Here is a 15,739-nt window from a genome sequence, read left to right as displayed (position 1 = left end):
TTAAATTGTAGCAATGATCTCTTAATTTTAATCAAATTGGAGCAATGGTCATTCAACTAAAAATTCATTATCATTGGTCCCTCAACTCATCAAAAAATGTAGCTATAGTCATTTTCGTCCATCCCATCATAATTTTGTCAAAATGAGTTATGTTAGAATGACCATTGCTACAATTGTGGTCCCTTAATTCATCAAAACGTGTAGCTATGGTCATTTTCGTCAACTTCGTTAGAATTTTGTCAAAATGAGTTATGTTGAAAGACCATTGCTACAACTGGGCAAAAAGTTGAGGGACCATTGCTCTAATTGAGTTAAAATCAAGGGATCATTTCTCCAGTTAGATTAAAGTTGAGGGACCAATGATAATGAATTTTTAATTGAATAAAAGAAGCAAAATAAGTGACGAATTATATGGATGTCTTCAAGAGAAAAATAATCGTGAGTTGATCAGTTGATCAAACTAGCTTAGTATTTGTTTTTTATTTTACTCAAGTTTTAATTTGGATATAAGAGTAAAGTTTTACCATGCTGAAACTATAATTGCAAAAAGACCTCAAACAAACGAAAAAGCGACCGTGAGACCAATATTAATAAAATGGGCTAATGAAGATGTCGGATTTCATGAATCATTTTTTGTTTTAATAAAATTATCGCACGATGACAGACATCATTTTACTATAAAAGATTATCATTTAGATCATTTATTTTCTTCATCATCGTTCTTAGAAATTTTCTCAATTTTTGGAGACCATTTTCTTCGAACAATTTACCTTAATCGTGAAAATATTATTTGTTATTATTAGACGTTGATTTTCTTACCACATTCAAAAAAATAAACAATTCAAATTATAATATTTATACCTTACCCTTCATAAATGTTAGAATTTATTGCAAACTCAGAGTGGATCAAACTTTAGTAGCCCACGTGAAAATCACTGGTCAATATTTACATCCAAAGGTCCTACCTTTCCCTTCTTATTTTCTTCTTTCGGCTGGAGCCACCGTCCCCTTCAATTTCAAGTTATCTAATCTTCCACACCCCAATACAATTACACGCAAAGTTCAACAAAATCTTCAAAACCCAGAAGGCAAAAATCAGATAAAGTAATTAACAAAAAAAAAAAATTCATGGAGATTTCATCTTTTACTCTGTCCACTCCAAGATCACCACTTTTTCTCCCTTTCCAATCATCCCAATCCACCTTCTTGTCCAGCAATGGCACCACCTCTTTGTCCTTCAGCAAAAGCACTGTCAATGACAGTGCGTTTGGTCTGAGAAGAAGCAGAACGAGAACCGAGAGAGCCCAGAAGGGTATGACGTGTAACGCTCTGTTTGGTCTGGGGATGCCGGAGATTGTGGTTATAGCTGGTGTGGCGGCTCTGGTGTTTGGGCCCAAGAAGTTGCCTGAAGTGGGGAAGAGCATTGGGAAGACTGTCAAGAGCTTCCAGCAGGTTGGTTTCTTTTCAACTGGATCTGTTTGGTTCTCGAGAAAATTTATGAACTTTATTGCTTATTGGATTGTTTTTATTGTTAGTGTTGTTTGTGTATTTGGGAATTGGAAGAAATTCGGTAGTTTTATGTATCTAAATAGGGGTTTTGTTCTTGAGAAAATTTATGCAATATCTGGAATTATTGTTGCACTGGCTTTAGTTTCTGTGGAAAAAAGAGGAATAAAAGAAGCAAAATTGGGTTTTTATGTTTGAGGATGTTGTGTTAAAATGGGAAGTTAAAAGTCAAATTAGGAAGAACAAAATGACATGCCATGATTGTACTACGCGTGCTGGACTCTAGTCGAAGAACATGCTTGTTAGTGGTAATAATCGATAGGAGAAAACACTATGTGTAAGAAGGGGGAAGAAGAATTGAAGTCATTTTAAAGTGGAGTGAATTAAGTGGGATAGCTCATAGCTGTATTGGTGATTAGGTAAGTAAATGCCTTATACTTCGGGTGTTAAATGGCGAAAAGTTGGAATTCTGATATTCCATTTACTTCCCTTTCCGGCTTTGTGTTGTTATGAGTAGGGCAACTCTTGAAATGTTGTAGATTGTTGATTATAGTGGAGTTGTATGTTTTAAGAAGTTGTTGGCACCTTGTGTATGACTTTTGGTTTAAGTAACTGTACATTCGTTGGTGCCTTCATATTGGAGAAAGAAACTACGGTAACCTCTCAGTCGTAGTAGAGTTCACAGTGATTTTTATTGTGAACATATTGGTTTAATCAAAGGTAGTTTTCCTCAGAAGTTTCAGTATTGAAGGTAAAAGATTTCAAAGTTATAACATAGTTCAAAATGATGACGATAGGAAGGAAAACAAATACAATGGTAACCCTTGCTGTTGTTTATGAATGACAAACAACAAGCGGGCAAAATGCAACTCCTTTCTATTCTCCCCGTTTTTGCTCTCTTGGAGTGAACAATGTGAATCGCAAAATTTTGAGTGATCAAATTGTGGGGGTCTATTTTCAAATAATTATTACATATCTCTAGGGGCTTTATACATCTTGGGGAAGGGGGAAAAAGGGGAAAATATGTCTTTGAATTTGCCTTTATGCAGTATGGTCTGAAATTGAGTTGGTCATTGAAAGTTAGCATATATTAACAAGCGAATTAGTTTTTATTTTAGTCGTATGGAACCTTTAATGTTATGTTTACTGTATTTTATTTTGAAGTGTGTGATGTGGGAATCGGGAGAACGGGAGAAGGATCAAATGATTATGGGCAGAGGGATGCATATAGATATCAAATCCAAATAGTTGATTATGTTGCACATCTACTCAGTTTGGAGTTTCATTTTTTGGTCACCAAGTACAACTCTCTCTAGCATTCCGAAGATATTTTTTACTTTAGCGTAAGCATAAAGTCTTCTAGTTGGATATTCTGTTTCTTTTTAAGTAATAAGGACGACAATGGAAGCATTCTCATAAGTTGTTAAAAGCCAGAAGGAGACAGATTTGGCTCATTTAGTTGTTGATCGGTAGAGTATCTAAAAGTAATAGTCTAATCATTACATATCCAAATAAATTCGGTATGCCCTTGTCGAACGATCAAATTCCAAGGAATGCTGAGCAGTAGGCACCTTAACAAAAAGTTTAGTTCATAGTGTAATTGATCAAGCACTCGTAAATGGGGAGTAAGAGAAGAAATAAGGATGCATTATTTATGCATCTAACCCTTTATTTGATTGGAGTATGGTTTATTTGTGTATATGGTAGCACACATTCGAAGACTGATTTAAATGTTGCTTCTTTCTTCAGTGAGCTTAATTAAGTGAATAACGTACTCACTAGAAATTTTGAACCCAGTGATACACCTCGAGGTGCTTACACCTGTCGCCTATCGAAGTTCTGTTCTTCTAATAACTAATAATTATCTCGTTTTGTCCAGCCTCCTTTCTGTGCTTCTCATAATTCTCAAAGAGTGTATTTGAATTCTCTGTAAATATTGCAGGCAGCAAAGGAGTTCGAGACAGAGCTTAAAAAGGAACCCGAGGGCCTCACAGAGACACCTACAGCGGTGAGTGAAGAAGAAAAACAAGAAGCCAAGGTCGCAATCTCACAGGAAAACGCATGAGGTTTTAGTGATCACTCAATCCGACACATTCTCTATTTTTTGTTGCGCTGTAAGTTTAGAACAAGAATAATGCAGATCAATTTTCTCGTTCTTTTATAATCTACTTGTAGTGTTTTGCGAATATGCTAAGTTAGTTCAGCTGAATATCCCTTCTTTTCATTGGAAGGGATTTGTAGCTTAGTTGATTAAGCGCATTTATCCTTACACAGTCAGGTCCGAACTCCTGAGTTCGAGTCCTCCCCCTGCACTGTTGCTTGTATCAGAAAACTCCTTTCTTTAGTTAAGGATAGCTTTGCACTTTTCCCTCTCTCGTCAACTCAAACTGCCTTAAAATTTGTCCAAATTATGTGCCCCTTCTAATGTGTTGGTGTTGCCAACCATGCTCATTAGGTGAAAATGGCTTTTTATGGTCTCTGAGATTGGTATATAAGTCCTCATGTTAGTCTCTAAGATTTGAAATCGAAAGAAGCGGGTCCTGAGTTGTTTACTGTCAATTTGAAATCAATAGAAGCGGGCTTTGAGTTGTTCATCATAAATTATTTGATCATTCTATAAAACATAAATAAAAACCTAAATGACAAAAATACTCTCAATTTAACAAATTTTGAGTTAGATATGACAAAATCTAAGGGTATTTTTGTTATTTCATCCTTATATAATGGAGATTTTGCACAGAATGACAAATGATTGATGGGGACAAACTCAGGGACTCATTCTATCGCTTTTAAATCTTCGGAACCAAATAGAAGAGTTATGTCAATCTTATAGACCATTTTAGCTAAAAAGCCGGTGAAAAAAAATCGTATGTCTAGTTGATCGTGTATGGCAGCACTCACAAGTGGTGAACTCGAGATGAGACCCATGTGCAGAGGGGACGGCCAGTTGCTTGTAGGAATTTTCCTCCATATACAGGGAGAGGGATATAAGATTTTTTTAATTAGGAGGGGAGGAAGAATATTACCCCAAGAAATGAAAAACCTTTTGCTTTGGAAGGTAAAGGAGGAGCTTCTGAGTTAGGGGTTTTGCTTTCCTTAAAAGTAGGTTAAATGTGTCTTGTAGTGTACGCAACCCTAAACCATTTTCACAGATGATGGATTAGTGGTCCAAATTTGCTATTAATGGCCATTAGGCCATGGCATCATCCCAACTCAAAGATTTATTAATTATATACTCATACTTTCGAGTAAACAATATGGTTTTTAGTTAAATAACATAATTATAACTGTAGCAAAATCAAGATGAAAGGGTTTTCCGTATAGACCATGTATTTATCGTATTGGACAATCGTAATGTTGGAGCAAATGAATGACAAACAATGAGATATCTAAGAGGGGACGGTGTTATCCACACACTCATTTTTACCTCCCAAACGCTCCTTGGTAATTTCTGTTTTTTTATCTACTTCAATTTATTCGATCTGATTGCAGAAGTTCAGAAGTATGTGTGAGATTAATTAAAAAGAAGTGTGAATAGCCCCACTCTATAAGAGTATATGTGACGAATAACTAATCAACACAATAATCTTTATATATCTTAATTTTGATTCAATAAAGCGAGATATCTGCTATGAAGTTGGTCCTACTTTTACAAAACTTTGATATTAAACAGGTGCTTGAATAGTTGACACTATTTTTCTATCATTTCTAAAGCTCTTTTATTTTTTATTTTCTTTGGTTGCAACAACTGGAAGCTCTTTTGTTATATATATATAGATAATATATGTATAGAATTATTAATTTAATACAAGAAATGCATGATCTTTTTCTTCTTTGTTTGTTTTCCCACATTTCTGCTTTGTATAATTTTATATGATATGCTTTTTTTTTTTTAACGGATTGCTTCAAAAGGCTTCAATCATATATCAAAAGTAATCTAAAAAAATATGTAATGAAAGGGTAATGATGCACTAATGATAGATATAGCTTCTCTTTGTGGGATACCACACTACTTTAAAAGAGTTCAAATATTTTGAATTCATTTTGTGTGTGACATCTTCGTTGTCTCTAACATTGATTGACACGTGTCTATAAACATAACCCTTCTTGAATCTATCCTCATAAACTTAATACATGTTAATCAATGATAGAGACCACAGAAAAACCATCCACAAATAATTGCATAAAAATTTGAACTCACGTTAGAAACAGGGCATAATTAACAATCAAACTGCTATCATATAAACTTAGGGCTTTTCCCCTTAGATTTTGGCTTTACACATATGAGGCTAGGTCCCTTATTAAGGCTAAAAGCCTAAGTGAAAGATTTTACCATTTCACCGAGCTTATATCGCCATGTGAGTATCTCACTTATTGCTTGAATAAATTTTAATCTATAGTTGATTGTATCTCCACCAATTAGTATATCTTTTATCACGTGAGTAATCATGAATATTTTAATAGGGGGATACGTTTGTGGTTACACCACAAAATCTCTCTCATCTTCTATATGCAACCAGATCATGCGATGAGGTCTATGCTCATACAGTGATATATCTTTGGTGATACTCAATTTTTTTTTTATGAAACCACTCTACCTCAGTTTAATTGGGCGTTTCTAGACTTATGTTTGCCTATGATATATCTTCTATAACACCACAAAATTCTCCTTAAGGCCTCACGTTAACGTGAGATTCTACTCTATCATAAATAACAGTTCCTCATGCAAGTCTCATTCTTGATTTAGGTCTCGCCATCTTGAACCCATAAACAAGTTAAGGGACGAAGTAAGACATTCACGTGAGGATATATCTCTGGTTACACTTAAGATTTCCCTCTGAAAACGCTTTATCTTAGTAGGATTAGGGTATTTTAAGTTTTAGAGTTGTATACCATAGGTGTATTGTGGTGTTTCATATAGGTGTATAATACACCTTGTATTATATAAAAAGTAACTCCACTAGACAAAGGGCACCGTCCCTTGAAAGGGAAAATAATTAAAAACTAGAAAGATAGCAACCTTTGTGTCTTCTAATTGTTTAAGATGCAAATGGACAATGTTTGTCACGAATCAGCTAGGCCGCCCGACCGAGATCCCTGTCAACCCTAGGCAATTTTTTGTTTGGGCTGCTAATATCGAACCCAAGTTTATGACATATTTTCACTATTAAAAACGGGAATTGGTATTAGCATTTCAAAAATCTAGTATGTGCTTTAATTTTTTTATATTTGAAAAAATATTCTAATATGAGGAGTGCACAATTAGGTTTGCAATTTCTTACACAACCCGGTAACTCGACACAAAACTACACGAAAATAATAGGTTTTGGGTCAACATATTAACGAGACAGGTTATTATCGGGTCGATTGTTAAGAAAACGTTAATGAATGGGGTCATTATCAGGTTTGTCATTAAGAACCCGTTAAGATAACGTGTATGCATGTAAACGGCACGAGCACGACCCATTTGTAAGGTCTAGAAATTAGAAATGGTAATTCCTTGCATGACCCATTGACTCGATACGAAATGTGTTAAGAAAACGTTAATAAATGGGGTCTTTATCAGGTTTGTCATTAAGAACCCGTTAAGATAATGTGTATGCATGTAAACGACACGAGCACGACCCATTTGTAAGATCGATTGACTCGACACAAAATGACATTTTTAACGTACACGTTAAGATAACAGGTTTGACATGACACGATCCGTTAAAATAATGAATACAACACGGAAAAGACATTAACACGGCAAACACAATCCATTTTGCTAGAGCACATTATATTTTTTGAATGCTAATAATATTTTCCTAGAAATATTAAACAAATAAAACTACAAATAAAAAAAGTTCGAAATGATTATATTTTAAGGTGTGAATAACAGTTCGTTAGAAATAAATGATGAAAAAGGTCGCATTATCCGCATAAAACGTGCAAGGAGTGAGTTGCTATCTTTGATTAGAGAAGGGCTTATAACTAAGGACGAAATTAAGAAAAGATTATCCTAATTACTTAAGAAAGCAAAAGAAAGAGGACCAAAAGCTAGATGTATGAACCAATCATAGAAACTTAATTACGTGAAGTAAACATAATACCATATTTTCAGGTTGTAAAATTTGATGGAAACACTCTTGTCTCGTTTTAAAAAGTTGGACTTGCTTTTTGCAATATTTTTATGCATTGGACGGCTAGGATCATCTATGAGATGATTATTTTCAAAATGTTTTTAAAATAACTGAATCTATCTAATTAATGGCTTGTTTAAAAGTGTTTTGAAAGTGAATTCAGGAAAAACACTTGAAGTGTTTTCTGCAAGAAACACATAATTAGTGTTTTTAGTAGGAAACACTTCAAATGTTTTTGAAATCTAAAAATATTCTCTAAAAATGCTTTTAGTTATTTTAAAAACACTTCTATACGAGTTAATATTTCTCATTTCGGCGAGGTATGAGAGTAAAGTGGCTAAATCATGTATGAGAGAGTATGCTCTCAAAACTAGCATGATTTGTACCTAAGCTCACTTAATTCAAAATAGCCAAAACTCTAACCAAATTTATACGCTTAAATTGCGAGTACCACCACGAATAGTAACTACACCGTTACATAACACACAACATTTTCAAAAGTTTGTAAAGCAATGAGTGGATATTGGATAGTTTCAGTTTTCAGTGATCCAACTGCACATAATACCGATTAAAAATCTTTGTCGAATAATGACGACCAAAAGCATATATGCGAACAGCAATGAAGTTCTTCAAATCAGACCATCTTCAACTATTGGATTAAAACCTAAAATTTTTAACCTAGAAAACCTAGATTTTAGCTCATAAACAACTTTTCTTCTATAACTCTTTTAGCCTAAATTTTTTAGCTCGAAACTATTAAATAATAAATTTAGGTTAATTTTTTCTTTTAAAGTAATTTAAAAAAAAATTATGTACACTACCATAATTTAATTTTATAAACATTTTAACCTAAAAAAATTTAAATTTCGATAACTATTGAAAAATCAATAAATTTGGATGAATTTTGAGTTAAATAGTTTTTTTAATTATTTTAGCCGTTAAATTTAAATTTGGGCCGTTAGATTATTATTATTATTTTTTTTTAACCATTATATTTGATTATATTCGATCTCAGTAGTTAAATTCAATAAATCCTAGGAGACATGCCCATGCGGGTGGGGTCTCGCTGGTGGTGCCCACACCATTTTCTGAGCTAAATCCTAGAGGGAATTTGGCTCTTGTTTGGCTTTTAGCATTTAGCCCGCACATTTAGCATGGGTTGGATTGGATTTGGAGGGAATAAAACCTAAAAAATAGCATTTAGCCAAGGATTGAGTTTGGTCTCAGAAGTAAAAATGGACTCTGACCAAGTCGCCTTAAAAATCTTTAGAAATTTTTGTAAAGCAACGAGCGAATCTTGGATAGATTCAATCTCCAATGGTCAAACCGCACATAAAATCCTTGTCGAACAATAATGACCATAAGCATATATGCGGATGGCAACGAAGTTCTTGAGATGAGAAGTAAAAATATATTCAGACCAAATCGCCTTAAAAGTCTTTAGAATTTTGGCTTTAAAGAAAAGATTTGTTTTAACTTTTAACCATCCTATTACTTGGCGTTTAAGTTCAAATTTTTGTTTATATTCTTTCAATTGTCAAAAATGACAAGGAAAAAATTGCTTTGTTTCTTATTTTCTTGAAGAAAAACAGCTTGTCTTGTAAGCGCGTGGGACTATAGAAACTGTCGTCCCACGAAGACTGCAAATTTTGCTTCTCTCTCTCTCTCCTCCTTTTCTCTCTCTCTAGAAGTTGGAAACCATAAATCACACGCACACACAAACCCAAGTCGGAGTGTTCAGAGCCCAAAAGCAAAGCAATTCAGAAAGCCGAAGACAGAAGGTTTTCAGAAGAGCAGCTCTCTCTGTCTCTCTCTCTAAAAACTAACCAGAAAACTCCAACAAAAACCCATCACTCTGGGATTCTGGAAAAACCAGCTCGAAATCCCTGAATACCATTTCCGGGTTATCGGGTCTGACACCCATTTCACCAACACAAAACCCCACTTCTCAAATTCCCTCCCACTTCCCAATACACAGACACACTCTGTTTCTCTCTCTCTCTCTCTCTCTCTCTGTGACTCGCTCTCTAAAAAGAGCATCAAGAACCCATCTTTACTTGTTTACCCACCAAACCCTTCGTTTTCTTACTGTAAATTGCAAAACCCATCTGAGCAGTTGCAGTTACAAATTAGTAACCGGTGGAGTTTTGTCAGTACAAGTGAAAGTAATATGGCGGGAAATGCGCCAGAAGGACTTGGAGACGATTTCTTTGAGCAGATCCTAGCTGTGCCGCCATCGTATAGTGCTGGTGGTGGTGGTGGTGAGTCAGCTGGTGGTGGCTACGGAGGAGAAGTGGGGTCCATGCCCATGGCTCTGCAGCTGGGTTCTGCTGGGTCCTCGGGTGGTGGTGCTGGGTACAGAGGAGGAGGAGGAGGAGTTGGGATGGGGCTGGGTATGCCGTTGGGTTTGAACTTGGAGCAGGGTAGGTTTCTTGGGCAAGACAACAGGTTCAGAGATGAAGTTGTTGAAGCCAATAATACTAACAACACAAACACTTCCAATGTCTCTGCTTCAATTAACGTAAGTCTCTCTCACTCCACTTTAACCTTAATTTTGTTTTAAGATTATGATATCAAAGTTCTCGAAAGCTAGTTCAGTTGGTCAGAATAATGGTACCGAGTTTGAATGCCTCTTTCGAGCAGTCTTAGAGTTCGAATTTTCTACTTTCGTAAATTAGAGCAGTCATCGAATATTGTATTTTCTTGCCCAAAAAATATGTCAAGTTGTCAATTTTTTATTGTGTACATGTTTTTTTTTTTTTTTTTTTTTTTTTTTTTTTTTTTCGGATTTCGGATTTGCTTGCCATTTTCCGGGAAAATGAATGGAGTTTTCCATGGAAAATTCCTTTGCTTTGCTGCAAGAAAAGTGTTGAAATAGAAAGAAAAGAAGATCCCCTTCAGTTTCAGTCAGCTTTTTCTTTGGAATTTGAAACGCACGAATTTTTCTTTCTTTTTATTCTGTTATTTTTTTATATTTCTTTTTTTGGAAGAATTTTGGAATCCAGAATTTCTTTTCCTTTTGTTGGTTTTGAGAGTTGAGAACGTAGACGCTAGCTGGGTTAGGGTGTGCTTGTAAATGAAAAGTATTGTAAGGTTAATTTGGTGAACGAATCTTGTTATCCGTTGTCACGAGACGGACATATTGCCGTAGTTAACTGACCTAATTTACGTCTGCAAATCTTGACGGTGTAGTAATTGTCTGGTGTGGCAGGAAAGAGATTCGGTTCATATGTCAAGTTTGTTTCCAGCATTTGGACATTTGCAAAATCACTCATCTCTCCGGCCAATGCCACGCCCTCCGCAACCTCCTCACCAGGTACGTCCAACTCCAATATTTCATAATGACTATAGTGCCCTCGATATTTGAAAGATGCACTCTTTCATGTACGAGACACTTCCCTATACAATCTCAAATAGATAATGCAATGTCATGTGCAAAAGTAAAAACACATAGCATCGCGATAGTCGTTTGGAATGCAACGCTGACCTACCGTTAGCAAGTAAAGTCCTGCATTATGCCATCATGTCTGTTATGTTCTCCAAAGGCCAAATAGTAAGATTGTTGCCATTATTGAACTTGAAGTGTTATGAGAGAGAGAAACTTACATAAAACGAATTCACCAGTTATATGACATTCTAATTTAATAATTCAATGTCATGTGACCAAACCCAACCTAGGCAAAATGCTATTTTTTAGGGTTCCCCCCACCGCCCCCCAACCCGGGTTCCCCCCGCCCCCCCCCCCCCCCCCAAAAAAAAACCCAATCCAACCCATGCTAAATGTGTAGGTTAAAAGCTAAAAGCCAAATAAAAGAAAATTCCCCCAGGATTTAGCCCAGAAAATGGTGTGGGAACCACCAGCAGGCCCCCACCCACATGGGCATGTCTTTCAGCATTTATTGAATTTAATGGCTGAGATCGAATATAATCAAATCTAACGGTAAAAAAAAAGATCTAACGACCAAATTTAAATCCAACGGCTAAAATAAGTAAAAAAAATTATTGAACTCAAAATTCATCCAAATTTAGTGAATTTTCAATATTTATCAGAATTTAAATATTTTTAGGTTAAAATTTTCATAAAATTAAATTATGATAGTGTATATATATTTTTTTAATTACTTTAAAAGAAAAAATTAGCCTAAATTTATTCTTTAATAATTTCGGGCTAAAAAATTTAGACCAAAAAGGTTTGAGCAGAAAAACTATTTATGGATTAAAATCTAAATTTTCAAGGTTAAAAATTTTAACTTTTAGTCCAAGGATTGTGGATGGTCTTAGAGGGTGAGGGGTACAGTTGATAATATTGTAGTGATCAAGGGCTTTGTTTCAATCACATTAGTAGTAGGTAAAGAAGTGTCGTGCACGCGCTTGAGAGAGAGTGGAGAGAATTGTTAGTAAGACGTGTCCGACATACAGAAGGCGCCATAAACGCGTGGGTTGTTCGAACGTGTAGAAGAGTTCTGCCGTCCGAGGGACATTTTGGTCCTTTCGAGTTTCTCTAATTGCAATCTTTGTCATACTAAGATTAATGGTGGCCACGAGCCTCTTGGAGTGTGGGAACATGCGCTCCTGTTCTTCAAATGGAGTTGACTCATACTAGTTTGACTTTTTCAATACTTTGACTTCTGGTGATGACTAGGGTTGATTCAGATTTATGCAGATTTTTGTGCATAATTTGGGGATCCTGAATTTATTTAATTTTTTTAATGAGTTTGATAGGTTATTTTTGTTCTAGGCATGAATTGTTTGTTATTACCAAATCAACGATTGATATTCGTTTGAAAACTACGAACAATACATCAAAGATGTGTTCAAGATATGAATTTCAACAGGGTAAAACTTCTTCTAAATGGCAAAACTGAAACGGTCAAAAGACGCACAAACAACTTAAGAACATCTTGACTTGTCCAACTAAATATTCAGTCATCCTCGCCCACAAGCTGTTGCCAAGAATTTACTCAATGACTTGTCGTGTAATTTCGTTTATCTCTTCCTTGTAAAACATATGATAGGAAAGTTAAATAAGGATGTGAAATGACTTGTAAGATGGTGTTCTAAGTTAGTGTTCCACTACGGACTGTCAGGATTAATCTGATGGAAATCCAAGTTGAAATCTTGTATTGAGATCGATCTGAAACATATTATCTTATGCTGATTAAGAGCACATCATACAAAAGCTTTCAATTGTCCAGCTAAATTTTGACGTATCTGTACTCACATCGGATGATTAAGTATGCATTAGTTCAAACCCAACGCATGTGGATAATTTGTGGATTGACTTAATTTTGTTAATCTTGGTGCCGCAGTTTCATAGCCAACCACCACCAGGGCCGGCTAATGCTGTCCATCACTCTCCTGCCATCCGCCCAAGGGTTCGAGCAAGGCGAGGCCAAGCAACAGATCCCCACAGTATTGCTGAACGGGTAAGCTAAAATTTTCATATCTAAGAGAACCTAGACACTTATTCGTGGGAGAGTTAGCAGTAAGTTCATTCTCATTGAAGACGTCCAAATCGCTTCTGCATATATTTAGCCTACGCAATTTTATCGTGACTGATAAAGTCATCTGTTATTCATTAGCGTTGAGGGCTGTACTAGTTTTGTAGTAACAAAGATTCCGTTTCTGAAAATACTTAAGAATTCATCCTGGCATCCAATCCTATGCCGGCTTATCCAGTGCTGTAAGTAATAATATACGTATGCGTATTTATCTTCTTGGTGCAGTTACGTCGGGAAAGAATTGCAGAAAGAATGAAGGCTTTGCAGGAATTGGTACCCAGTTGTAACAAGGTTAGTGTCTTAAAGCGAGTTTTTGAACCTTTTGCTGGATGAATTGCGCTTTTTTTCTTGTTTCGTCGTGTCAAATTATTAACGATGTTTGAATACGCCTAGCTTTTAATATTAAATTCTAAACGTATTGACACGTTATGATATCCTTGTTCAGACAGACAGGGCAGCTATGCTTGACGAAATTGTGGATTATGTAAAATTTCTAAGGCTCCAAGTCAAGGTATATGAATCAAAATTCAAATATATTCATCATCTCAAAAAAATAAATAATTATACTTCCTCATCCTTTTAACAAAAAAAACGTTTTCTGCTTCGAAATTAAACGTGTTTTTTGAATCATTATTACTTCGGAAACTTGTACCAAAAGCTAAAGTCTTCAAAATGTTTTCACCATAAGGTAGGTCCTGGTCATGTCGCATATCTGAGGCATCATTAAAGGCATTGATACTTGCTTTGTATGAACTAATTATTTTTTCAAACTTGAAATGACTGTCTGGTTGGAACCTCTATATTTCAATGAAGTCATAATCAAATAGAAAAGGACACAAGTTATACAACGTTGTTCAAAATTTTGGAGTTAATCAATTTATTTTCTTGATGCTTATCGATCTGATTTTGTTTTTATGGAAACAGGTTTTGAGTATGAGTCGACTCGGGGGAGCAGGTGCAGTGGCTCAGCTTGTTGCTGACGTACCCCTATCAGCAGTTGAGGTTTAACTGCACATTTTTTAAATTGATCGACATATTATGGAGGCAGCATGTGTATTAGAATTCGCTATTAGATTCATACAGTTCACCACGTCAAATGCACATATGTTATAATTACAAAAGTTTCTCTAATACATAACTAGGCTTGATGAACAGTTTACAATGTATTGATAAATGAGAGTAGTCTATGTACTAATTCGCCTTTTCTGTCTACTGTATTTTGACTATTTTTCGGTTTTTGCTTTTATTCCAATGAAGGGGGAGGGCATGGAAGGAGGAACCAATCAACAAGCATGGGAGAAGTGGTCGAACGATGGCACAGAACAGCAAGTTGCTAAGCTGATGGAAGAAGATGTAGGAGCTGCCATGCAGTTCCTTCAGTCCAAGGCACTCTGCATCATGCCCATATCCCTCGCCCCAGCAATCTTCCGGACACATCAACCTGACGCAACGACAATGGTGAAGCCGGAATCAAACTCCTCCTCATAAGCCTATCCAACAAAGCATCCACTACTACATGCCCCCATCCACGCCTCCCAGCACGCTTATGGACCCCACGTTCCGCCTAGTATCCTTGTCACTCATGACAACGGATATACTTACAGGTCAAGATCACTCTAATTTTTTGAGTTTTGTCAAACAAGGGACTGATTGTCATGCCATTGGAAACCCTAGGGGAGAATTTTTCAAAAGCAAAATTGATGTGTTTCCTCTTGTAATATCAATGGTGGGGTTAGTTGAATGAGTGTGACCTTAATATTTGGTGGTGGGAACTCTTCAATTTTTCTTGTATGGATAATGGGAGATGGGGCCAACCAAAAGGGATGTAGGGTTTTGCATTATTGTATTTTCAGAAATATATATTGTTTTTTATGCAAGTTGAAAGTTGGATGATGGTTGCTTGTCTTGTAAAGATATGTTGGAAGCTTCTGGTTTTGCAGAAAAATATGGATCTGAGTTTGTTGTTTCTTTAAAAGTGAGGCGAGTACTTTTTTCAAATTTGATGAATCATTATTGAAGGGAAGGTTATTGGGGGTAGAAAGATGGAAAATGACATCTTCTAAAATAATAATAATAATAATCAAAAGCGAAAACGAAAGTACTACTAAGTGCCAATGGTGTTTAAATTCTTTGCACCTAAAATTCAGTGGTTTTTTTGTGACTTATCTACTTGAGTGACACGTGTCCTTTTAACTTAATTTATTGGGAAGATAAGTTGAAGAGTTAATACTGGCAAGTGAGATTTAAATAAATGATCAAGTTACGTTGGAAAAGAATTCCTTGTTTTGCAGTGCCTAGAAAGTGAAATGAAGCTGGTTGTTGATTTCCAATCCAATTTCTGTAACTCCAGATCAATCACTGTATAAATTCATACGATTGTAATTTGACCCCTTTGTCTAATCTTAAAAAATTGCCTAAATTATTCGGAAATCAAATCCTGGTTGCTAAATTGATCAAAATCAAATAGCAATGACATAATGTTCGACTTGAAAGATATCTATTTTCATTCTAAGTAAGAGTAGCGACCTAGACGAGTTTAGACGGCTGCCTAGGTAAGTTCAGGAGCTTTTTTTTGTTTTTGTATTTTCAAATGCTTAGAGATTTATCATG

General features: G+C 35.6%; 2 protein-coding genes across 3 annotated transcripts; both read left to right on the top strand.

Annotated features, from left to right (window-relative positions):
* Positions 1–997: 997 nt before the first annotated feature.
* LOC137745076 (sec-independent protein translocase protein TATA, chloroplastic-like) lies at positions 998–3,868 on the top strand. The gene is made up of 2 exons (XM_068484949.1): positions 998–1,452; positions 3,449–3,868. The coding sequence occupies exons 1-2, from the start codon at positions 1,129–1,131 to the stop codon at positions 3,569–3,571; spliced, it is 447 nt and encodes a 148-aa protein (XP_068341050.1). The 5' UTR covers positions 998–1,128; the 3' UTR covers positions 3,572–3,868.
* Positions 3,869–9,240: 5,372 nt separating this feature from the next.
* Positions 9,241–15,006, top strand: LOC137745930 (transcription factor UNE12-like). Of its 2 annotated transcripts, none has more exons than XM_068485962.1 (7): positions 9,241–10,149; positions 10,840–10,944; positions 12,938–13,054; positions 13,355–13,420; positions 13,575–13,640; positions 14,054–14,125; positions 14,387–15,006. In XM_068485962.1, exons 1-7 carry the CDS (start codon positions 9,799–9,801, stop codon positions 14,615–14,617), a joined length of 1,008 nt encoding a protein of 335 aa, XP_068342063.1. In that variant the 5' UTR covers positions 9,241–9,798; the 3' UTR covers positions 14,618–15,006. The 2 variants fall into 2 exon arrangements, with proteins under 2 accessions (XP_068342063.1, XP_068342062.1); XM_068485961.1 differs by having other exon boundaries at positions 9,245–10,149; positions 14,054–14,131.
* Positions 15,007–15,739: the final 733 nt, after the last annotated feature.

The sequence above is a fragment of the Pyrus communis genome, chromosome 9, assembly GCF_963583255.1.
Source record: "Pyrus communis chromosome 9, drPyrComm1.1, whole genome shotgun sequence".
Classification (NCBI taxonomy): Eukaryota; Viridiplantae; Streptophyta; class Magnoliopsida; order Rosales; family Rosaceae; genus Pyrus; species Pyrus communis.
The sequence above is the reverse complement of the archived record's forward strand: the minus strand, read 5'-3'. Positions and strand labels throughout refer to the sequence as shown.

Excerpts from the sequence above, each read along its gene's own strand:
- LOC137745076 (XM_068484949.1), top strand. The coding sequence starts at position 1,129 with ATGGAGATTTCATCTTTTACTCTGTCCACTCCAAGATCACCACTTTTT. Across the intron at positions 1,453-3,448 it reads CTGTCAAGAGCTTCCAGCAG|GCAGCAAAGGAGTTCGAGAC; the intron begins GTTGGTTTCTTT and ends TAAATATTGCAG.
- LOC137745930 (XM_068485961.1), top strand. The coding sequence starts at position 9,799 with ATGGCGGGAAATGCGCCAGAAGGACTTGGAGACGATTTCTTTGAGCAG. Across the intron at positions 10,945-12,937 it reads CTCCGCAACCTCCTCACCAG|TTTCATAGCCAACCACCACC; the intron begins GTACGTCCAACT and ends TTGGTGCCGCAG. Across the intron at positions 13,641-14,053 it reads TTCTAAGGCTCCAAGTCAAG|GTTTTGAGTATGAGTCGACT; the intron begins GTATATGAATCA and ends TTATGGAAACAG.